We start from the raw sequence: 24,086 nt of genomic DNA, 5'->3' as shown, positions 1-24,086 counted from the left end.
TTGTCTTTAATGACTTTCATTCTGAGCAATGCATGATTAAAACATTTTTTATTCCAAACTGTGGTCCTGGCTGTGCTGGAATAAATATTCGGGTCATTTCCTTAAGTAAAAATAGCAGTACCATAATGTAAAAATATTTCTGAATTCCAAATACATTAATAAAAGAACAGAAGTACTATCAGCAAAATATAGTACTATTATATTGTTATACACAATTATATGTTTTATGTATTATCTGCGAAATAGCTAGTAAATATAGTTGTCAAACAAATCTAGTGGCACCTCAAGTTTAATATTTTCCTCTGAAATGTAGTATAAAGCTGCATGAAATGTAAACGTTGATGATTCAAAGTTGTACTTTATTACAATACTCGATTAATTGTACTAGGTTATATTCCACCACCGGCTCCTCCATAGAGTCCACTGTAAAACTTAGATTCAGAGCTTCAATGAGTGGAGTTGGTCGTTTTAAAAGTTTTCTTTGCATCAGTTGTCTGCACAACTCAAAACTAGCATGGTAGTGTATGTTGTTTCCTTTCCGCCCAGCCTCTGCAAAGGTCTTGTAAGTGGAAGTGAAACTTCCCATGAAGCCAGATTTTATGGTATGTTAGTCAAGTGCATCTCTGTTGTAGTTGTGATGCAACGTCTACATTAAATTTGTCTGAAAAGTCCCACGATCTCTGATTGTGCAAATTAGGGCCAATTGTGAGGTATACTGGGACCTTTTATCTCCTTATGTCACCAACAAATAAGTTCTACAGACATGGCCTTTTAAAGGTGCATTTTAAGGGGAGAAAAGACTAATGGTGCTCTCCTAATAATGGTATGCTGCACTTTTTTTGTCGCAGTAAATCTTTAAAGATTTACTGCAAGCGAGTGTTAAAAGATCTAAGTCCGTCATCCCAAACCCACGTTTGCTGTGTGAAATAACATGCTTCCAGGTTATTGTGTATTGCGTTGTCCTCTTTTGCAGTTCTTCCTTATATCAGCTACTGCACATTTTGAAAGACGGAAGTATCACATTTCTTTTTTTTTCTTTCAACAGATGGACACAAATTTCTGCTCTCATAGTTCAAGTCTGTGTAGGCTTGTGAATATGGGCTGGAAAAGACATGACAAATACCTGACTTGTGCCCCAGTTGTATTCCTGTGAGACATGGTACAACATGTCTCACCATCCTCTTTATGCAGCAGTGTGAACAGATAGGATAATAGATGTAAGTCTAGAGCTAATTATTTTCATATTTTGCATGAAAAAGTTGTAGCAGCAGTTGCAAAAAAACAATTGCAAAAGTGAGGGGAGACTACTTGCGACACAAATCTGGTGTTGAGCATTTGTGGGTTCAGGAAGTAGCCAGTGGGAGCTTTTTCTTACAACCTTGTCATGTGGAACAAGCATGAGCTAAAGTAAGAATATGGCCCATTTGGCACCATTTATTCCCTCATAAATCATAGGGAAATGCAGGTAGAGGCATACAGGTGCATTTAGGCAAAACCTTTGAAATTAATTGTTATACAAAGCAAATGATGGAAGCCCTCCATATTGGGAAAAGGATTATCTTTTTCAGCTTTTACATGTTACGATTGAGTTATAATCTGGCTGTAATATTGTCATAGAGCCTTACAGCTTTTGACTCCAGTCTTTTTCTACGTGAGGATATTGTTGACATTAGATAAGACTGTTGTCAGTGCTTCACATCAGTGTTTGCATTATGGGGGCTTAAATAACAATAGAGGCAGAGATGTGTTGAGTATGACTAAAATACACTCTCATTGTGCTAACGTAATGAACTCTGTTAACCCCTGAGGAAGCCTGTGCAAGAGGATTTTCCACATACTTTCTCCAGCAAATGTATTTTGTAGTTCGGACAACTGTAGTTACTGTAACCGGGGTGATAACGCAAGGATAGAGTCAGTGTAATGGGCGATAATTTAAATTGTTAAACATTTTTCTCAATTATCTTTTTTTAGGAAAAGCTGCTCAGACGTTTTTTATGTCACAGACTTGCAAACCGACTTGTATCACTTTCGAAGAAAGATTGTTTGTCTGTAAACTGTGCATACATTCATTTGAAAAACCGTAGTGAAAGTAAAACTGCAATAGAAACCTTTGGACATAATCTCATTTAGGAATCAATTGTCGACTTCACTGGAATGTCACAAAGTTGCAAAGCAGTGTCCAGACCCCTCTTTGCGACCCACTCCCTTGAACACACCCCATGTCTGTGAGCTGCTGGCTTCAGGTTGGGTTACTGCAGTTATTCTCGGTATGAGGTTCACTGTAGTCTCCTGCTGACAGTCGGGACTATTTATTGTATTTACGGCAGCAAGTGGATTCACTCGTACTAAAAGACTTGCTATAACTGTAAATGTACCATTGTGTGATTTAAAAAAAAAAAAAAGATGTGTTTATTTACTACTGTGATTGAACAACTTTAATGCTTTTCCTCCTATCCTCTTCATGACACGTTTTGTCCTGATTCACCAGATTTGAGAATGTATGATTGAACCATTTAAGCTCCTCTTTTTATTTAGTGCTCATGCAGGTTGTTTTTGTTTTGTGATCTATGGCGGGAGGACACCATAACATGAGCACTTGTGCAACGTAATAATGCAATCCACAGCAGACTTAAACCGACACCTCTCTGACAAACTCCCCGCCACAACTCGATTTCCAGATTTTAGAAATCTGTATCATACGGTTAGTGTTCACGTTATTGTGTCCACCCCCTGCTGTATTCCAAACACACTACAGGAAGCATGCTAGGTCAGGTGCTGCTGTCTTTTAGCTGTATGCAGAATAGAGCTGTATTGATCCCTTTCTGTGGCATAACGCTGTTTGCTCAGTTATTTGGATTAACGTCCTCCCAGTGATTTGGCCCGTTCAGCGTTCTGCTCTAACACCATTATTATGACTTGGCTTAATGCTGGAGAGTTGGTGAGCATTGTTTCATTTCAAAAATGCTTTGTTATTGTTGTTTAAACAAATGTAGTTTTAAAGGCACCTGACTTACAATTGCAGTGCTTTTGTTTAGTGCTGTGGAAACTGTGCCATTTGACAATTAAAACACAAATCGGAGTTTGTCATGGACTTCTCTGTGCTATAAGAGTAATCTCATTTGCCTCTTGAGTACACACACTCCCTCTTCCATTGCAATTGCATTCCTAAGAGATCATAGTTGAAATGATGACATGCATGAGTCACTCGGTTATGAAAGGCTGACTATGCCCCCCTTTTTTTAAGTAGACCTGCATGTTTCTGCACATGGCTGAATTGTTAGAGAGAGGATATCACAAATGTCCGTATAAATGTACCTGTACCTTTTTTTTTCTTTATTTTTTTAACCTTAGGAGTCCCTGCTGTTCAGTCCACAACCAGATTTATTTAGTGGTTTGTAGATTAATACATGCTGATAGTTTTGCTGTTAAATGAGCAGAGAAAGATGGTCTGGAGCAGCGGAGGTCGTAGCTGTGGTGGTTTGTGTTTTCAGCCTTTTGGCGGTGGCGAGTAATGTACTTTTGATCTGTGTCTCTGATGTGTGTGACTCCGTATGTGTGCCAGTTTCTGATCTGCAGCGCCGGCTGTGCTGGTAGACTTGAGCATTCCTCTCAACTTTCTCACTTCCGTCCTCTGATGTTGGCTTACCTGAAGCCCTTAGCATGTACACATAATAAGAACAGCGAGTATCTTTTTTTTATTGTTTTTCTCCTCCCCTGCAGTCAGTTCATCCAAAGGCCTCGCACAGGATGCTTTAATTTGTTGCTCTCCGTATGCAGCAGCAGCATCTTCAGAGTGAATGGTACTAAAGCAGAGTGGACTTTGCATAGAAAAGTTCAACATAAAGCTATGAATAACTCACTCAAAAGGAAAGAAAATGCTGTCACTTTGTGTGGCCCTACCCCCACACATGCACAGAAAAAAACCCAGGCTAAAATCTACAGAAAAGACAGATTTTATCCTTTTGACAGCAGTTAAAAGCTAATCGTATGTTAAACCAGGCAGAACTCATGTGGCTGCCTACATGTCAGTGGACACCCGGAGCAGGAGTGTTGCCACAGATGGCAGATCAGCATGCTAAAAATTCAGCTTTTGCATGAAACTGTTGCCGTGCTGCCCCCGCACCAATCCTCCATCCTAACATGGTGTTAAAACTGTCAAATAAACCTGGCCTACTTTACAGTATCTTGTTCCATGTATCATATTTATCATAGTGATGCATTTTGTTCCATTATGTTCCCTATAGTCAAAGCTGTAGAAACCTGGACCAATTGAGAAGAACTTACCCACTAATACCCACAAATATGCACTTAACGTTGTATATAGGGCTCATTATTCAGAGGTTTTATTTTTCAGAAGAAACTGGGAAGCTATCGGTGTTTATTTCAAATATTGATATCCAAATCAAAATTGGAGTATTAGATATTTGCATTTTAATCATGTAAACCATTTTTTAATCCAGCTGAGATGCCTGAGCCCTCAACACGTAGTTTCTTCTGACATTTCAGTTGGATGATCTCCAGTTCATTTAACTCATCTGTGGAGTTTTTTTCTTAATGAAATGATGTTCTGCAGAGGCTCGGCCATGCTCCGTGGGTTTTAGTTACTCCGTCGATTTCCCTCCTCTACCCTCCGCTCTCGCTCACCGGTAGGGACAGGGGAATATAAATTGTCATGGCAACTTTGAAACACAGCACAGACTGACTTATATCTGATTGTCACTCGCTTCAGTTTGCTGAAATAATTAAAAAAAAAAAATTTTCTTCTAATATCAAGTGGTAAGTCATAAACTTCCCTACTGTGTAGCCTGCATCGAGAACAAGACGCGTCATGTCATCGCTTTAAAATTACATTGATCTTTAGTATACAACTAAAGCAATATCACATTAACAGATGTTTAAATGGAATATTAAATAGGTTATAAATGCTGGTTCTAGGTCCAGTTTCTGGTCCGTAAATTAAAATGCACCTCATTCAACAAAATAACATTTACAGAAAATTGAAGCAACCTCTTCATTATTATTTCAATATTTCTGAGTAACTGAAAATAAATATGTTCATGTTGTGCAGCCCTAATGGTGTGCTGAACTTAACACTGAGTTGCCAGATTATTAAGTACCACTAGCTGTTGAACTGGTGTTTCTGATATTTGGTCCACCCCATTTACATGAGGATAGACTAAACTGATGATGGTGCGTATGTAATGTGTGTGCGTGACAAATGGATATGCACCACATACAGTATAGATCCCATTGATTACCTCAGCACATGTCTGTAGCACACGGTTTACAGCAGGCCGACACACCCCTTCATGCGGTGAAGTCGATTAAAACCAAACCCCCTTCATGTGGTGGAGTCAATTAAACCAAACAAATGTACTTGGTATGTTGACTTATTGCTGCTGCAAACTGGAGATGTTAGAGCAGATTCAAATGCGTCTTTGCCACTCTGAGATGTTGCAGCCTCATACAACAGTTCTTGTACAAAAAACTTTAAAATCCAGTTCTTGTATGTAGCTACTTTACAAGTCTCTGGAAATGACCAATCAAAACAAGGAAATAAGTCTTTGAAACAGTCGGAAGTGAGCGTTTAGTTCAGAGAGAAGTCCACTGAGCAGCGCTTGTGTTATTGCCTCTGAGCCTGTGGGAATAAAGCAATATCAGACCAGTCGTGTTGGAAAACATGAGCATGTTGTGTGGATTTTACTCAAGTTTTGTTTGTGTGATTTTTAAGGGTATTGAATTTCAGATATCTCTCAACTTATTACTCCTCTCCTTCCCTGACTTGGTCCTTATAAATATATAAATGACTTCTTTCAAGATTTTGTTAAGATAAAGAACTCATGTGACGAGTGAATGCCTCAGAGGTGATCGAAACCCAAAACGCTGAACCCCCCCCACAGTGACACTGGTTAACTGGGCAGTAGTTGTTCCCTTGGATGTAATTGTAGCTTGAAGGGACACACATACAGTGCCACATCAGTATGATCTCATCATGTGGGTCTTGTCCCACCGCAGCACTGATGTGAATGACGTATTCCTATATACGGAAAAGACACAAACCTGAAGAGAATGATAATGGTTTGGTGTTTGTGTGTGTGGAATGAATGAATGAATGAATGAATGAATGAAGAGTAGTACTAAAAAAATTAAGTCCAAACAATGTCTGTTCAATTTTGTAATAGCTCCAGAGCATTTGTGAATGTATGAAATAAAATAAATACCTGACTACTATAACCGTATATGAAATTACGGAACAGGCTACTTGTTATTTTAATGGTCATGACTCGTTTCGTTCTAATAATCTTGCCTGTGTTTTAAGGTAATGTCATCAAGAAACATACCAAGTACATCGTTTCCTGAAATACTAATGTACTACTCCACGGTACTGTAACCCCTCTAACCTAATGTGCTCATTCAAGGGATAATTTGGCTGCATGTTGTGCCCCCGGCTGTAGGCATGACGCATAGCTGACTCCCATGACACCCTGCCTCAGCTGTAAGTTGTGGTCAGTTTGCCTAAAGAAAATACTCTGTCAGAACGAGAGATAAGAAGAAAGAGTCTTTTTATTTATTTTTTAGGTTCAGATAAATGTCTATGATTTCTGAATGTAGTGTACGTTTGGTAGTGCCCTTTTTTCACAGTGTCTTGTTTGATAATTTTTTCCGTCCACAACCGTCTCCCACAGCTCTCAGCGTTCTTGTGGGTTTGAAGCTTCAGGGTTTGAAGTCTGATCACATTCATGCATGACCAACACCGGCGCTATTGCCTTGCATTTGTATGCAGGCTGGCGAAGAGAGAAGTGCCTTGGTCCTAATGGTCTTACAGCCTACTGAGCTTGTACTCTGTCAGGGCTTGTGAACAATTTGAGAAACAAACTTGTGGCTTACAGAAAGCGGTTTAAGTGTTGAATCTTAAACCGAGGAGACTCTTACTTCGGCCGGAAACTAATGCGTTTTATAGCTGTACGTTTTTGATCACGTTTGATTTGACTTTTAAAAATCTTATGCTGTCACTGAATGAAAAGACATAAACGTGAGCTGGATTGAGTCAATTGTGTTGTAGAGTTCTTGCAGGAGGTAGCAGGGTGCCTCGTAGAAGTGAATCAGAGGAAGTGTTACACAATAGGAAGTGGTGTGTGTGTTTTTTTTTCTGCGTCCTTTTTGTTCCATGTTTTTAAAAAAAAAAAAAAACTCCGCAATTAGCCCATGTTTCACAAGGAAGGTAGGACATAAGACACCCCTGTCATTGCATACTTAACATGATATCTGCAGTCATTCTGACAATGTTCCCTTTTTGTGTTTTGCTCTGTTGTGTTAAGGTATGACCAGTATGTGTGAAGAGTGCACCAGTTGTGTTGCCCAAGTGTAATTTGTTCCAGTGATAATGCAGAAAATATGAAAAGTCATTCATGTACTTTACACAAATGAAAAGAAATGAAAGTTTTCAGTTTTTTTTTTTTTTTTTTTTTTTTTTGCAGTATATTTGTGTGTTTTAAGAAAACCTTATTATCTGCATAAGGCTTTGTTTTGCGTAACGATGCCACTGTTTGTCTCTAGCCGTCAGCATTTGCAATAGACCATGAAATCGCCTTTTTGTTATACCCTGGATTGTTATACATTTGTTGAGTTTGATGTTTTCTTTATTGTTGACTTGTGTTTCAGAGGCTGACCTCTGGTGGAGGACTGTGACCCGAGGCCACCTGCCAGGCCGGGCCTCCCTGCTCCTGACTGACTGCCTCACAGCTCCGCTGCTGGTAAGTCCAAGTCGCACTTTCAAGATTGGGGCTTTTTTTTTTTTTTTTTTAAAGGATTGGTTTAGGGCTGCAACAAACAAACATTTTCATTATTCAAGTCTTAGTTAATCGTCAAACTATTTGGTGAATTTCATGTCAAACAATGGTGAAAAATGGGACAAGAGAAGCTGTAAGTCCTTACAACTAGCTAATGACTGAACGATTAATCGTATATTAAAATCGTTTAAATTTTCTGCTGCTAATTGACTAATTCTTTCAACTCTATATTGGTTAAAAAGTGTCTTAAAGCAATACTTACATCTTTATATGTACATTTAGTTATTGGTCTCTTCAGTATGATCCAGAGAAATCACCACAGGTAACGACTTCTGAAAATGTAGACCTGGGCATGTAAGTATTGTTTAAAGACTGACTTAAAGGAATTGTGAACATATGCTTTATTCCAAGTCCATCAGCTGCATGTCTGCATTATATTAATCGATGCAAAGTTTGACCGTTAAGACTATTTTCATACTGTAACTGTAGGCTTTCATTCTCCACTCCAGATTACCATCTGCATATCTGCATCTATTTGTTTATGTCTATTTATACCTACAGTATTCAAGGACATAACTGGTATCTGATCCTAATTTGAATTGAAGGCAATGTTTAGAAAAGCGGGTTGTTGAGAATAACACGGCAAAATACTCCACGTCAAGCTCGTTTGTGCGCCTGCAGTTCTCCCATTGTTTCAAACTAATTTGGGTCATAGTGCGTACTGAAGGGCTTTGAATGAATAGAGGCATTTCTCTAAATGGCAGTTTGAGTCAGTTACCTTGCTTTCTTTCCACTGGTGGTGTATTCATGCAAATGTGGTCTCAGTATAGGTAGGGGGGAAAATCGAATAACTGTAGGTGTAAATATCCAAATACATGTTGCATGACTGAATAAATGAGAGATACAGGTCACATCTTTTTAGTGGGGGGAGAGGAGGGTGTAACTAGGACACTGTTGGCTTCAATTGCTCTCTATGGATATCGTGCCCCATCTGGCGTAGAGTCAAACCTTGCCAGAACTGCCCCTCCTGTGTCTCTTAAACTCCTACACTCTAAAATAATGAATGGGAACTGTACCATTACTTAAAGTGCTCATATTATGCTTTTTGGCTTTTTCCCTTTCCTTTATTGTGTTATATATCTTATTTGTGCATGTTATAGGTTTACAAAGTGAAAAAGCCCAAAGTCCACCCCAAAGGGACTTACCATCTCCAACAGAAAACACTGTTGACAAACTGCTCCAAACAGCTCTGTTGTAGTCCAGAGACTACACTCTACACTTCAGAGACAAACGTGCGTGACTTTGTAACACCCGTTATAATGCTCGCCTAGCTGCTAGCACGGCACTCCCTCATACAACTGACAAGCTAGGTGTATTACTGCGCATGTGCGACTCCCAACAAAGATGGTACAGAAGTAAGATGTCTCACTCTGTAGCTAAAACAGAGAGCTCAACACACAGGGTGAAAAGAGGAGCTGCAGCAATGTGCAGTACAAAAAATATATGGTGTTTTCTGAAAAATTAAACCACAAACATATTCTGGTACAACCTCTAAATACAATTATGAACCTGAAAATGAGCATAATATGAGCACTTTAAAAAACATGTTGAAACCTGTACAAATCAGCTTGAAGACAAGTTCTCTTTTCTGAAAATATTTTAGAAGCCTCTAGCTTTAGGTTTAGAAGCACAGATAAACTCTTCATGTAATCGCCCATGTTATTAAAATTACAAATTTCAAATAATAAAATCATAACATAATCAAAAATTCAGTTTCAGAACTGTAAGAGTAGGTTTGGTGCACTGATACAAAGTAGACATGTCATTATGTGAGAACCCCTGTGGTATACCTATTATAGTCCTAATGTGTTGTGGGTGTATGTGTAATGCTTGCTCAGGAAATGAAGTGCATTGTGGGCCATAAAAAGGAGTTGAGTAATGTAGGTGCTCCCAGCTTCCTGTCCCCCCTCAAGGCCAGAGTGTTTATGTAACTACAGGGCGCAGGGTCACTGCTCACACGACAAACTGGCAGCTCTGACATGAGACTCGCCACGTCTTGTTCAAGTACATTTTTACATGTTTTTTGTTTTTATTTAATAGTTGGTTACTTTGTGGCGATGACATTTAGTGGTTTTAGACTCATTTTAGACCAGTATATTTTGTCAATGTGGAGTTTTACTGCACATTTTTAATTTCTTTCCTGCTCACAGCAAAAGGATTTTCTTTCTTCTTTTTTGCTCTCAGGTTGTCTTTTTTTTTTTTTTTTTTTTTTTTTCTTTTCACCTCACATCATTTTGCCCCTGCTTGCATGTCTGCACATCCCTGTTGTATTTTTCTCTGTGTCTCCTTGGAGATTGTTACCATGACACACAGCTATCATTCGATTGGCTAAGCTCTGGTGCTGGAATGCTGAGCCGTTTTGACAGCTAAGCCTCAGGTGGTTCGTATATAGGATTACGAAGTCAGTGTATCCCCGTGAGAGGTCTGTGTTTGTGCGAGTATAGGCTAATGCCAAGCTGCCGAGGTGCACTATTAAGATTCAAATTCTTTCACTGAAATAGCCTAAATGCTAAGCTATTTCAGTTAGCACGCAGCACACAACCCTGTGGCAGTACAGGGGAGAAGTAGACGTGTTGCATTATAGATGGAGAATGGAGCTGAGCTAATGCAGCAGGCTGAGTTTTGTGTGAATACATACAGGATGGATTAGGCTCGCTAAGCCAGGGGGAGGTGTGGTGTAGTATCCTGAGGTGAAGCTTTTCTCGGCTCTCCTGTTGCTGTGATCATAACTGGGTCAATACTGCTCCCAGCTGGTGAAGCCTAGTACTGTTATACCTATTTTATATACCAGTGTTTTTCTTAGGTTTGTGAAAAACTTTGGTGTACTTATTTAGTGGGGGATTTAAGGGTTCTTCAGAACATTTTTATGTTTTTCAATAAAATAAATATGCAATTTCACATCATTTTGACCATTGTTATTACCATATCGGTGTCTAAAACGTTAGAAATGTAGAGCACTTAATAATAATGAATTCATAACACTCCAGGACTCAAAGACAAAACTTTCTAAAGAAGTCCACAGGGGACCAACTACAACCATTAGATCTGAGGAAAAATAATTTAGTTAGTTTTGATGCTCACAATTGGTTACATTAATTTGGCTTAGGTGGTTCCCAAACTGCTTGGGTGCTGTGCATAAGCCTTATAATGGTAGGGCAAACCCTGGGCATGCTAAAATATAGTGTGGAAATATCCGTTGCTCCACTCTTAACTCCGCATATGGAAGACGCTTTGGCCCCTCTGGACCTCACCCACTGATCAGGTAATTTGAGATGCTATGTCTAAGTGGGTGTAATATGTAGAGTGGCTTGTTATATCAGCTAAAAGCTCCCAGGTTATCTATTATTTATGCCACTGGAGGGCTGACACTGTATAACTTCCTGCCCAGGTTCCCTTAAGGAGCACATCAGGCTGCTGTCATTCCTCTGCAGACTTACATGTTGGAAAGCCTTAATGTCTGGCCGATTAGTATGAAACATGGCATTACCATTTAGTCTGCAGAAATGTCATTTTATTTTCATGTGTTTTACCCTGAAATGGCTGCATGCGAACACTGGATGGTGCTCTTACGTCAGGCTTCCCATCCCAAGAAACTGACGTGTCGCTTTGAGTTAGAAATTAATGTTTTTTGCTACTTTTTTCTGCAAAGTTCTGCGGTAAGTGATGGTTCTCTACAAAGATATTTCACTCTAACCACTATCACTTTTTGTACATTTTATCAGAAGCAGTCGTGAAATAGGCATTTGATGGCAAAATGGTTTGGGAGTGGTCTTCCCCACCATTCACTCCTCGTGTGCATAACTGTTTGCATCCTCCAGATGGCACTCCTCTCTTACTGAAAGAATATTGTGGTACTCTTTAATCTGACACTCATCAACCATCCCTAATCCTCCTCTGTGCCCCACCCAAAAATCCTGTTAGGGCAATACTGTGCAGGAAAAAAAAAAATTTAAGGTGATGCTCTACTGTAGTTCTTCAATTTAAATCTTCAAATTGACTCAACAACCAATTATATAAGGTGTTGTGCCCCCTAAATGCTCATCCTTAAATCTCACTCTCTCAACATTTAGAGTGAGATTTAAGGATGCAGTGACGTGGGTGAGTCAGTCCGAAGGTCAGTCGAGTAATGACGGTTTTAGGGCTGTTTTAGCAGAAGAATGGGATATCTGTGTTTGAATGGGTATAGGAGGCCGCAGCCCTTAGGAAGGTTGAACCGACAACAGTGAGTCAATATGCCCCCCTTAATGATTTCCAAACACATCCTAGGAATGAGCCAGAGGACTCTCAAGGGCAGGGTGGGGAGGGCATCCTTCTGAGGCAGATGTTGAGCGGATGGAGCAGAAAATCAAAGTGGGAGATTTGGGGTAGAGTTCACACAAACACCATGGACTAGTTTTACAGCTCTTTAGGACTCTTTAGAGGTATCTGTCACAAAGTGTGTGTGTCTGTGTGTGTGTCAGTTAATGCATTGGTCAGAAATTATCATCAGTCTGGGCTGTTAGCATCTGTGTGTTTTGATGGTATAAAGTGTTGTATTGCCGTGACAGAAGAGCGGCGCTAAGAGCCACTTCATAGAGCTCGATTTCAATGGCGCCAGCGTTTTAGCTGACTCTTGTGTATGTGCCTGTTGCCATGGTTTCCAACTTTCATCAGGTGCCGTCCAAAGAGAGGGGCTAAGCCGAGGAAGAGGTGCTCCCACTTTCATCCTCCTCTGATCTGCTTCTCTGGACAACTGCCGGTTTCACGTGTTCATTTCCATACGTGGTGATTGGGTTCATCGCGGCTGCAGTGATTTTGATGCAGGAGTTGTTTTTAGGGAAGGAATATTTTTAGCTGCCTGTGTGCTTACAGGAGTTAGATGAGTACATGTCACCTCATGTATTGCTGTCAGTTCTAATGATTTAGTCATCCTGTGAGGTTTGTTTTGATTTGCAAGAATCTGGGTGAAGGGGGCATTAGCTGATGTTTGCAACAATACAGAGGCGTGGCTACGAGGTAATCAAGTTCAGCCCAAAAACAAACAAATGGCAGACCCCCCTTCTTTCCTCATCGCCAAGTGCCCCCTAAGCCATTTTTAGTCAGCCGGATAGGATTGGCAGGAGATGGTCTGGGGTGAAGTGGGAGGAGGAGCAGGAGGGGTAGGGCGCATGCCAGCCCCATTTGGGAAGTGCTCCCCCATTTTCTGCCTGTCGACTCGGGCCAGTGTCAGGGAGCTCCGGCGGGTCCAGGTCTGGCCGAGTGGGCTAATGCGATGTGGCGTGTCACCCGGGGAATCTAGGTCAAGTTTAAAGCTGCCTAGCCCTGCCTGCCTCTGCTGCAGTGTGACGCTTCACAATCCCTCCCCTTCCACACACGCAATAATATTCATCACACGTCCTTACCTACATTACTATTTTTTTTTTTTTATTTAAATAGCATATATATAGACTTAAATAAGATATACATTTTCCTTTTTTAGACCTACATAATCCCAGACATAAACACACATACACCCTGCTGCCTCCCCCACAACACCCCAGGGCCAGGCAAGCTCTCAGCCTCTCCACGGCGGAGCCCACGTGACGCTCCGTGCTGTGTCTGCGCCCAGTTGGGGAGGGCGTTGTTTTTCTTCCATAGTAAAGCAGCAGGGCACGTGGACTCTCATGCTGCAGCCGAGTAGTGGAATGTCAGCACTATCTCTCCCTTACATTAGCCAGCCATCAGCCCCCGAGCTGTTCGTGTAGGACGTTGCCGCAGTGCTCGGTTTCAGCTGTGCCCTGCTTCTCGGTGTGCTTAATAAAGGGGAGGCACAGAGCTGGGAGATGTGAAAAAGCAGTGCCATCCAGAGGTCAGGCTGCTGCATGGGCGTGGCACTGTTTTGGTCTTTAGCGAAATAGACCTCAACCTCTTAGCACCATCTGCAATCTGCAAATATCTGGGATGTTTTTTTTTTGGTAGTATAAATCCAGTATTGTTAGATTTTATTGATATATTTTGTTATTTTATTTTATGTTAATGCAAAGTGACAAAATATATTATCACATTCAGCGTTCATTAAAATGTAATTTGTTTATATGATTACATTTTGAATTATTCTTTTCGGTTTAAAAAATTGATAATGTGAATTTGCTGAGCTGCACAGAAAAAGATCAATCGCATTAAATCGCTAAGTGCTCAGTAGTGGAATTAAATATTTCTCCATCGTCTCCAGTTGACTTCACTCCCAGCTAATCCGCTGTTTTTGGCGCATTACCTCATCTGTATTAATGTATTCATGTGCTTTCAAGTCCTACTACTACTGTACTTGCTCCTCACCGGGAGCTCGCCTCTGATTGGCTGCTGCAATGTTTTCAATGGCACCAATTTTTTTTTTGACTCCATGGATACAGTGAGCTGTTGGGTAGATCAGCTCAGCCAATAGGAGAGCTGCGCGGGCTCCTGCTTGTCAGATTCTGCCCCTGGCCTTAGAAGCACCCCTCCCTCCCTTGCTGCGAACACGCGATGGCTCAGTGGGGGGGTTCAAAACAACAACAAGGCTGTCGTCGGGCTCTCTGTGGTGTCCTGGACATGCCATTACTACTGGGTACTACTACAGCCACTGTCTCTCTCTCTCTCTCTCTCTCTCTCTCTCTCTCTCTCTCTCTCTCTCTCTCTCTCTCTCTCTCTCTCTCTCTCTCTCTCTCTTTCTTTAATACAGTATCTGTGTTCTCTTAGCCAGCACTTCATACTCTCCCTTCTCTCTTACTACGCTATCACTAAGCAACCAGTTACCCACGTTGTTTTGAAGTTATCTTTAAAGGGTGCGTTGTCATCATAAGAAGTCCATATAAGCTGCAAAAATGATTGCTGGTTTATAAGTTTGTGTGTTTATATAATGATTCTCAGCCTGGAATCTGAGTGGAAGAGTAGATTTAAAAAGCTGTAAAATGTAATCTGCTCTTTTTCTGGTATTCTTGAAGATTCTCTGGTGGACTTTGAAATGCAGCCACGCAAATCCCCGTCCTTAAAATGACCTCATTTTAAACGGCATAAGGGAACGGCGCCGGGCCTACAAGGCTGCCAGTGCCAGCACTGAATAACTGCAAAGCCCTGGCAGCTCTGCCAGCCAGCCGGTCGCTCATCCTCAGTCTGTGAGCGGCGGAAAGGTGGCAGTAGAGGACCAGTAGAGGCCTGGCGATGATGGGCACTGCCCACATCATCCAGCAGGGTGAGGTCAGTGACAGCTCTCATCCCTTCTGAGGCTGGATCAGGTGCTGCTTTCTGACAGCCAGCAAGGTGCCGAGGCTGGCACAGTCAGACATTCAGGTCACATTAGTGGAGGGTAAGAAGACGAGGCAGGACAAGGCAGGTTGGTCTTTGCAGGTGGTCACTGGGTCGACTGAGTGACTAACGGTTGTTATGGCGGCTTTCAAAGTAAAAAAAAAAAAAAAAAAAAAAAAAAACTTACAGAGCAGGGTTAGAAATTAACTTTTTTTGTGCACCTGCCACTGTGGCTGGCAGATTCTAAAATCTACCAGCCACCATTGTTTTTATTGGCTGGTGAGGGAAGCAAATCTAGCAGCTTCTTGCATATTTTACCAGCTGGTGGCTGGTGCTAATTTCCAACCCTGATACAGAGTTTTAAAAAGGGTCCTGGTTGCAAGGTTTTGCGGGATAAATTGGAGTAAATTGCATTGGTTGGAAATGGAAAAAACAAAAGTAAAATGCTCACCAAATATTTATAAAAAAAATTTTTTTTTAGATGTACGTAAAAGGACTGCAACAGTTATTTTTTGACATTTATTAACCTTATCAATTAATCTGCTAATTCCTTTTTCAGTTCATTTAGTCTGTAAAATGTCCTTCACAATTCCCCGGAGTCCAAGTCTTCAAATGTCTTGTTTTGTCTGAACAACCAAAGTCCAAAACCTGAAGATAATAACTTTACTGTCATTGAAGACTAAGACGGCTAGCAAATATTCAGATTATATTAAGTGAAGCCAGAGAATTCTTTGTTTAGACACTGACTTAAACCATTAATTGATAATCAAAAAAGTTGCAGATTAATCTTTTGTCGTTCAATTCATTGTTTCAGCTCTAGTAAGAAGTATGTGTTAGTCAGTGTGTTGAGAGACAGAGTGAACCTGAGTAAGCATCAACGTGTCAAAGGCATCGTTTTCTCCCTTAACATCTATTAGTAGAACGTGGCGATCAAGTACCTGTTTTTTAAGGAATTTTTATAAAATCTTTGTGTATGCTAACTCATCAGTTGTGTAGAAACTGCATTACTAATATTGTCTGTGTTCAAGTAAGGACATTACCCACTGCTAGGTTTTCAAGATGCAAGACATGTCACCGCTCCCCGATAGTAGATCTAATGCATTTTAAAACCACTCCATCTAACCCTCTGCTCGTGACTGCTGAGTGTGTACTTTGCTCTGTCGCAACACCTCCCTGTCTCCCAGCATTACCTGTGTTGGCATGATTTACCCTGTCACCACAAGCCCCTCACTCAGTCACTTTGGCTCTTTACATGTCACTCATTTCAGATGACATCTGCCTGCCAAAGTTTACCTTCGTCATTATTCTGCATTGACCCTCCTTCCGCCCTCTCGGAGTACATCCTGTCTATCTCCGCTCCGTCACCAAGGGTTAAATCTGTCTGCGTTGATGGAGCCTGCCGCTGTTTCTCTCTCTACAAACTGCCACAGATCTCTGACTCGTCATATGTCTGTTGACATTTGCTTCTGTGAATGATCGGCGCTGTGCTTTCTAGGAGTGGGGAGGAGCGGAGAGCTGTGCAAGGCTGTCATCTCATAGCACATATCACAGCTGAGGTGTACGTTGAGTAAAGGTATAGTCATATGTATGCTTCAGCAGGGAAGGTATGGATGCCATAGTAAAGTCACTGTATAACTGCCAAAGCTCAGACACACTATTCTTCTTCTCTTCTTCAGTCATCCTCTTCTTTAACCTGCAAGTCACCTAAAGTCTCATTTACATGGCAAAGTAAAAACTAGAGTAATATAGCCATATATATAAATAAATAAATAGCATAGAAAGTAAAATCTAATTTCTATGGATATGGCACAGTTGTTGGGCCACTGTAAGTAAATATCATGCTGAACTAGTCTGGATCGACGAGAATTAATTTGCAGGATAATTGCCGGCACCGCCGGATCTTCCTGTGATGTGTGTGCCGCTGTCTGACTCCGTTCTCTTCGGGGAAATCTTCGAGCTAGCAAGCTACACGCTGAAAATTGCAAGTTTTGAAGAAGATTTGGGTCATGCAACAAGGCAGGCCTGCTTGGTTCTTTCAGGGAATGTTTGTAAAGATTTACAAAGAATATGTTTACGACATTTACTACCTAACTGGGATGTTTTGGGACCGATTGGTGGGGATTTGTTGTGGACAAAATACACACGGCGATACACTGGTAAGAGCAAATTACATTTAACCATGTACTGTATCTAGCTAATTTATATAGCTCACTTTACTGTATTGTGTGAATGGTTAATTTCATTTAATATTGTATGTAACGTTTTCTTGTGCGTGGTGCAAATGTTCCACCAAAACAAGTTCCTTCTCAAGACTATTTTGCAGAGCCACCATCTCTTGTTTGATTGGTTTAAAGAAATGTAAACGACTCAGAGCGGTTTCTTTCCCCCCTCCTATCCTGTGTGTGTGTGTGTGTGTGTGGGTGTGTGTGTGTGTGTGTGGGTGTGGGTGTGTGTGTGGGTGTGTGTGTGGTGTAGCAGCCAGACCTTACTCCACAGCACTGTGGAGATAGGTCTGGCAATGCTAGACTATGCTCAACAGTAATGAGTGTAGTAGCAGTGTGTAGCTGTGTTTTGTTGGGCTTTTAGTAATTTCTGGGTGAAAGTCTGCAGGACTGCACAGTGTTGTTAGAGTGCAATGTGGTTCAGGTTCACACTTTACTATCTATTGCAGCAACGATTTCTTGTTAAACAGAAAATTCTCTCCGGTGTGAGGATGTGATGCCTTTTCTCTGTTTTATATAATTGTAAATTTAATATATTTTTGGTTTGTCTGACAAAACAATTGAAGACATTGCTTTGGGCTTGGAAATGCTTAGTTTTAGACAATAAAATAATCAAAATTTAATAATTATTATAGATGTCCATTGAATAAATGATCATTATTCAGTTAGGGCTGCAAATAACAGTTATTGTCCTATATATTGATTAAGCTGCTGATTTTTGTTTTCTCGACTAAAGTTTTCCTGGAGAAGGCAAAAAGAAACCCTGCCAGAATTTGAAAATGCATACCGTGATTCGAGGCTCTAGCTAGCTACATACACATTAATTTGAATTAGTTGCAGCCGTGAGCCTTTGGTAACGGTTAGCAGAAAGCCAAACTATTGGCAACATTTTCTCTCCATCTCTGAAAGGCTTTGCCGTATTGACACGTTTTTATTGCATTTTATTGTTGGACTCTTTTTGAGAAGTCGGTCTTCCTCTTTTTGGGTTGCTTTGCAGTGTACACAGTTGCCAATGTTTGAGTAGCGTGTTTTTCTGCAGGATTTTCCACCATTGAATCACACTTTTACCATCTGAAGGGACGTGTACATGCATCTGTAGAACAGCCAATAGGAATGCCCTCCCTCTGAAATGACCTGTGATTGGCCAAAGTCTCCTGTCACAACTAGATTTTATAAAGCCTGACAACCGAGCCAAGATTCTAGTTTTCTTTCAGACCACATGAATTATAGTACGCTGAAAGGTTATTACATGTTTGCCCCGTGACGCATGGAATGCATATGTCTATTATATTATACAGACACCCTGTGCTCTTGCAGTAAATACAGTGGTGCTCATAAGTTTATGAACCCATGCTAAAGTTGACTAAAAAGAGGAATAAAAAAATCATCTTTTGGAAATTGATCTTAATGCTTTAATTTAAAAAATTAGGAAAAGTCCAACCTTTTTAAGGACACCAATTTTCTTTGTGAATAAATAATGTATCATAAATAAATGTTCTTCCTTAAAATACAGGGGGCATAAGTATACACACCCCTATGTTAAATTCCAATAGAGGCAGAAAGATTTCTATTTTTAAAGGCCATTTCATGGATCCAGGATACTATGCATCCTGATGAAGTTCCCTTGGACTTAAATTAGCCCCACATCATCACCATACCTAGAGATTGGCATGGTTTTATTTCAGTTAGCCTAATAGCTGATTTGATTTTATGGAAAGTACCCCATGCCAATCTCTAGGTATGGTGAAGTGTATGTGATGATGTGGGGCTATTTTAATTCCAAAGGCCAAGGAAACTTTATCAGGATGCATAGTATCCTGGATCTGTGAAATAACTGGCCTTTAAAAATAGAAATCTTCCTGCCTCTATGGGAATTTAACATATGGGTGTGTATGCTTATGCCCCCTGTATTTTAAAGAATAACGTTTATTTATTTACGATACATTCATTCACAAAGAAAATTGGTGTCCTTAAAGGTTGGCTTTTTCCTATTTAAAAAAAATTATGCTAAGTTAGTGAACTTTAGCATGGGTTCATAAACTTCTGAGCACCACTGTATAAGTCACTGCACCACATGTGCTTACATTACAAAGGCATGTTAAATATTGACGATATGTTTCACCTCCCTTGACGAACGCACTGCATTGTATTTGCTAATTCTGTGAGTGAATCCCAAATCCTAAAAGGTAAAATTCACATGCAAACAACAGACTTCATAAATGGGTCCTCTCTATGTTTCTGCATGACAACTTCCTTCCTCCAAAGTTTAATTGGATGTGTCCTGTCATGTGCAGCAAACAACTACTTACTTCATGTGTAGATGAGATTATATGTAATTTCCCTGCGGTGGCTCGCAAAATGGATTACTTTGCATACAGCTGCCTGCAAATGCTCACGATTGCTGGGAAAAAAAAGTTAATAAAGCAGAAAAACATAAACGGGATTATTTTTGGGGACTTTTTGGTTTGACATCTGGTTTGGCAACAGCCTGGGCACAGGAAACACACACATGGGAGGGGGGTCCAAGGGGAGCGCTGGTGCCTATGAGCAGTGGGCACATCTGGGGCACCACTGAGTTCATACAGGCACCAGAGCAGTAAAGCGGAGCAGGAGTGAGGTGTCATGGATACAGTAGTGTTTCACCACCTGCTCACTGTACTGCTCAATTTACTGATTTTTCTCTCTATTCCTCAACAGGTTTCGTAACATGGGGAACCTACTGAAAGTTTTGACTTGCACAGATCTGGAACAGGAGCCCAATTTTTTCCTCGATTTTGAAAGTGAGTTTCTTTTTTAAGTAATTGCCGCCCCCCCCCCCCCCTTCTGATATCGATCACATGAATATCTTACCATAACATTATCAACTCTGAAACTCTTAAGTCTTTTCACCCCCACTTATCTTTTACACAGTGTTCTTCCCAGCGGCAAAATAATCAAATCTACCACTAGAGCTTCTGCACTTTTGAACAACCTGACTCTTCCATGCTGGAATGTGTGCAGAATATCAATCCGGGCAGAGTTGCAGCAGAGCCCCTTCCTCAAATATAAAGCACTGAAGTTCAGCTGCTGCGTAGCCTAAGGCCCCTCAACAAGGCATGATCCTGTACTTAGTATTCTCACACTTGGCAAAGCCAGAGACTCAGTCATACCTTTAGAGAAAACAATGCCTCATACAGCTCACACTGTTTCTAGGACATTTGTTTTTATATTTAAAGAGCATTGTGATTATATCTCCAACAAATACCTTTTATGCAACACTTACATTGTAATGTTTTCTCTAAATTAACTGCATTCTCAGCATTGTATCTGCATTTTCAGAATGCTGTTAAGCAGCAAAATCAGACGTCAGGGAGACTCGCACCAAATATCTAAATTATGATTTTGAAATGAATAATTAAAAAATAAATTACAATGCAAAATAAAAAAAATACCATATGGTGAAAAATCTTTACTGTAGCTGCTGATAGGAGCTGTGTTTTAGGTATTTCTTCTGCAGGGGAGCAGAAGTTTACAGTCATCACACTTGGCAAGGTGTTCTTGCTTCAGGTGGTGGATAAGGTTCAGAGGGTTGCCATTCTTTATTGCCACTTCTCTCAAACCAAAAACAAGCAAACAAAACTCTGAAACTGAACCGTCTCTACACCCAGAGCTGTATGCAGAGAGTGCATAACCCTTTTTCATTTGTCTTCTCTATCTTGCTCCATTTTCCGCCTCTCAGCCAGGAAAGTGGATGGTGTCAAAACTTAACATGAAGTGCTGGAAAGATGAGATTATTTTAGTGAACTTTTAATTTGCATAATTGAAAGTTGCATATTACTTTCTATCATATCAGAGGATATGATAGACTTCCTAGAGCTGCCTTTTACTCACGTTCAGCCCAGTGTGAATATGTATTAGGTTAGGTACCAATCCCATTGTTGTTGTCCTTTGCAGATGCCCAGCCCACAGATGCAGAGCGAGAGGTGTGGGAGCAGGTGGACGTGGTGCTGAAGGACGCTAAGGCGGTCCTGGATGAGCTGCAGGCGTACAAAGGAGCGGGGCAAGAGATCAGAGAGGTACACCTGATACAAATATCCACCTCCGACTGACAGGACACAGAGCTGCTACAGAGTTAGGACAGACTGCTGTGCAGAAAAGGTTCATTGGGGGACTTTATTTAGAGTTCATGAGGAGTATAGGTTTTACCTGTAACTGGATCTGACGAGTCTTCTTGGCCCTATTGCCCTCTTTAAATAGACAGTTTTTTTTGGGGGGGGGTTAAAAAAATAAGTTAAAAAAAAAGATTCTGACTTCTTCTCAGTTCTGGCCTTTAAATAAGGCCTGACACCAGAGACATTTTACATTTAATTTCCAACTGTAGAAGTATCTTTTGGTGTCACACACACCTAGAGTGAACAGCCAGGGTGCCGTCAAATACCTTCAGTACGCTCAAAAATCAGCAGATTCTTAAACTTTCATGGCAACCTCAGGAGCACAGAGTGAAAATGTTTTTTTCCCCATCTCCTTTTATCTGGCTGAGAATGACCTTTTTCTTTTTAAGAGTTCTCCTATAACATCATTACTCATGATGGACAGTTTAGATAAATCATTGTAGTAGAACCTAAAAAATCATCTTATCATCTTAATCTAGTAGTGGCTATTGTAGCCTTGAAATGCTAGCCTCAGAGGTCTGATGAGCTCATTTCTTTTTAACTACATCCCCATTTTTTTTTTTTTTTTTTAAGCTTGTAGTCTTTAGCCACAAAAGTCTTTATACCATTTTTTTAAAGGTCCCATGACATGGTGCTTTTTGGATGCTTTTATATAGGCCTTAGTGGTCCCCCTAATACTGTATCTGAAGTCTCTTTCCGAAATTCAGCCTTGGTGCAGAATTACAGCCACTAGAGCCAGTCCCACAATGAGCTTTCCTTAGTATGTGCCATTTCTGTGTCTGTAGCTATTGAGGAGGAGTGAGGGGGGCAGGGTGGAGGTTGGGGGCGTGGCCTTGACCAACTGCCACTTTGCTCGTTTGAAAGCCATGATGTCTCTCTCTCATGGGTGGGCCAAATTCTCTGGGTGGGCAAAGCAGAGAAAGGGGAGGTAACCTTGCTCCTTATGACCTCATAAGGAGGAGATTCCAGATCGGCCCATCTGAGCTTTCATTTTCTCAAAGGCAGAGCAGGATACCCAGGGCTCGGTTTATACCTATTGCCTTTTCTAGCCACTGGGGGACCATAGGCAGGCTGGGGGAACGCTTATTAATGTTAAAAAGTGAAAATGTCATGCCATGGGACCTTTTTGAAATATGCAGTAGTGCTTCCAAAGACATGTAAATCGGTGGAATTTCCCTAGAAAAGGGTTACTACACACAGTTATGGGTGCCTTAAATTGTATTTACCTTTACAAACGTGTACCTTGTGTAAGATTTATGATTTTTTTTTTTTTTTTGGTGTTTGTATTTCCAGGCAATCCAGAATCCAAACGATGAAGTGTTACAGGAGCAGGCGTGGGCGGCTGTGGTTCCCCTGGTGGGGAAACTGAAGAAGTTCTATCAGTTCTCCCAGAGATTAGGTACGTATCTGTCTGTTCTGTGTCTACACGAACCTTCGTTCTGTAGGCCAGGAAAACTTACACGAGTGGTTCTCAGAATCGCACTCATGGTTTTAAGTGGAACAATCTTAGGAGTCCTGTGAGATTTTGCTCAAACACAAGCACCATTATGTGTGACTGACAGGCTTGTGCACAATTCAGAATTGAATTGAGAATGACTCCTAAATTCCAATTCTTGAATTTGAATTGATGTCAAAAACAGGATCTAGAATTACAATTTTAATTTTCCCCCAGCAGTGATTGTTAAAAGCTCTAGTCACAGAACAAATAATTCAGTTTTAAATTATTGTAATTGTAATTTTGTGGAATATGATGGAACATGACTCTATTTCTCAGAATGCTTTAATTTAACCAAGTATTTAAAATGGTTGCCAAACAATTTGAGGTGGACATTTGTTTGAAAGCTTCTTTTCTACACAATTTGATGGTCAACACTGGACTTTTTAAGTTTCAGAAGTCCCTTACAACTTCAGATTATAAATGTTTATAGATTTGACACCTGTAATAACAGTGACATGGAAAATAATAGCAGGCCTAAAAGGTCATCTGTACTAGTTTATTTTAAAGAACTAATTCCAACAAGAACACCTGGAAACCACAGAGCCATATGCAAGCACTGCAGTGCTCCAGTCTGTGGCTCCATCAAGGCTACTTCACATTTCAAAAGGCATCTACAAGTAAGTTAACAGACAGACAGTCTTTTATTTTGAAACCATCTCTTGATGGTATTATGCTACTGATATTTGATATAATCAGTGTTGGGGTCACTACTCAAGAATGTGTAATACACATTATTCACTTTTACCCTAACCCCATAATGCATTACCTTACTTGTTATTCTCTATGGATAGTAACTCATTACTCTACTCATTACATTACTGTAGCGCAACACCGCAAGAGCCTGGCATATAGCTTATAAAGGGCTTAAACACACCTTCGACTCACAACACAACAGTAACCGTAACATTGATGTGTTACATTACTCAGTTACAGCCAAATGTGATTATATTATGGCATTACTTCGTAAGGAGTAACCCCCAACACTGGATATGATGTGTTTAAAAGCATGCAAGCACACTTTAATTATTACTTATTGTAAATCAAGAAAACAATTCTTTTCAATTGTGGAATTAATAGAAACATTTGTTCTCTTGATCTAGTGATCTATATTTTGGAACAAAATGTA

At 40.5% G+C, this 24,086-nt stretch overlaps 1 protein-coding gene across 1 annotated transcript in view; it reads left to right on the top strand.

Annotated features, from left to right (window-relative positions):
* fam49bb (family with sequence similarity 49 member Bb) overlaps positions 1-24,086 on the top strand; it is a 37,003-nt gene that overhangs the window by 688 nt on the left and 12,229 nt on the right. Inside the window, exons 2-5 of the mRNA XM_028569859.1 lie at positions 7,663-7,754; positions 20,009-20,091; positions 21,245-21,366; positions 22,756-22,861. Coding sequence (XP_028425660.1) covers positions 20,019-20,091; positions 21,245-21,366; positions 22,756-22,861 — 301 coding nt within the window. The 5' untranslated portion in view covers positions 7,663-7,754; positions 20,009-20,018. The remainder of the gene's footprint in view (positions 1-7,662; positions 7,755-20,008; positions 20,092-21,244; positions 21,367-22,755; positions 22,862-24,086) is intronic.

The sequence above is a fragment of the Perca flavescens genome, chromosome 22, assembly GCF_004354835.1.
Source record: "Perca flavescens isolate YP-PL-M2 chromosome 22, PFLA_1.0, whole genome shotgun sequence".
Classification (NCBI taxonomy): Eukaryota; Metazoa; Chordata; class Actinopteri; order Perciformes; family Percidae; genus Perca; species Perca flavescens.
Note: the sequence above shows the minus strand (reverse complement) of the source record. Positions and strands in the feature narration are given on the sequence as shown.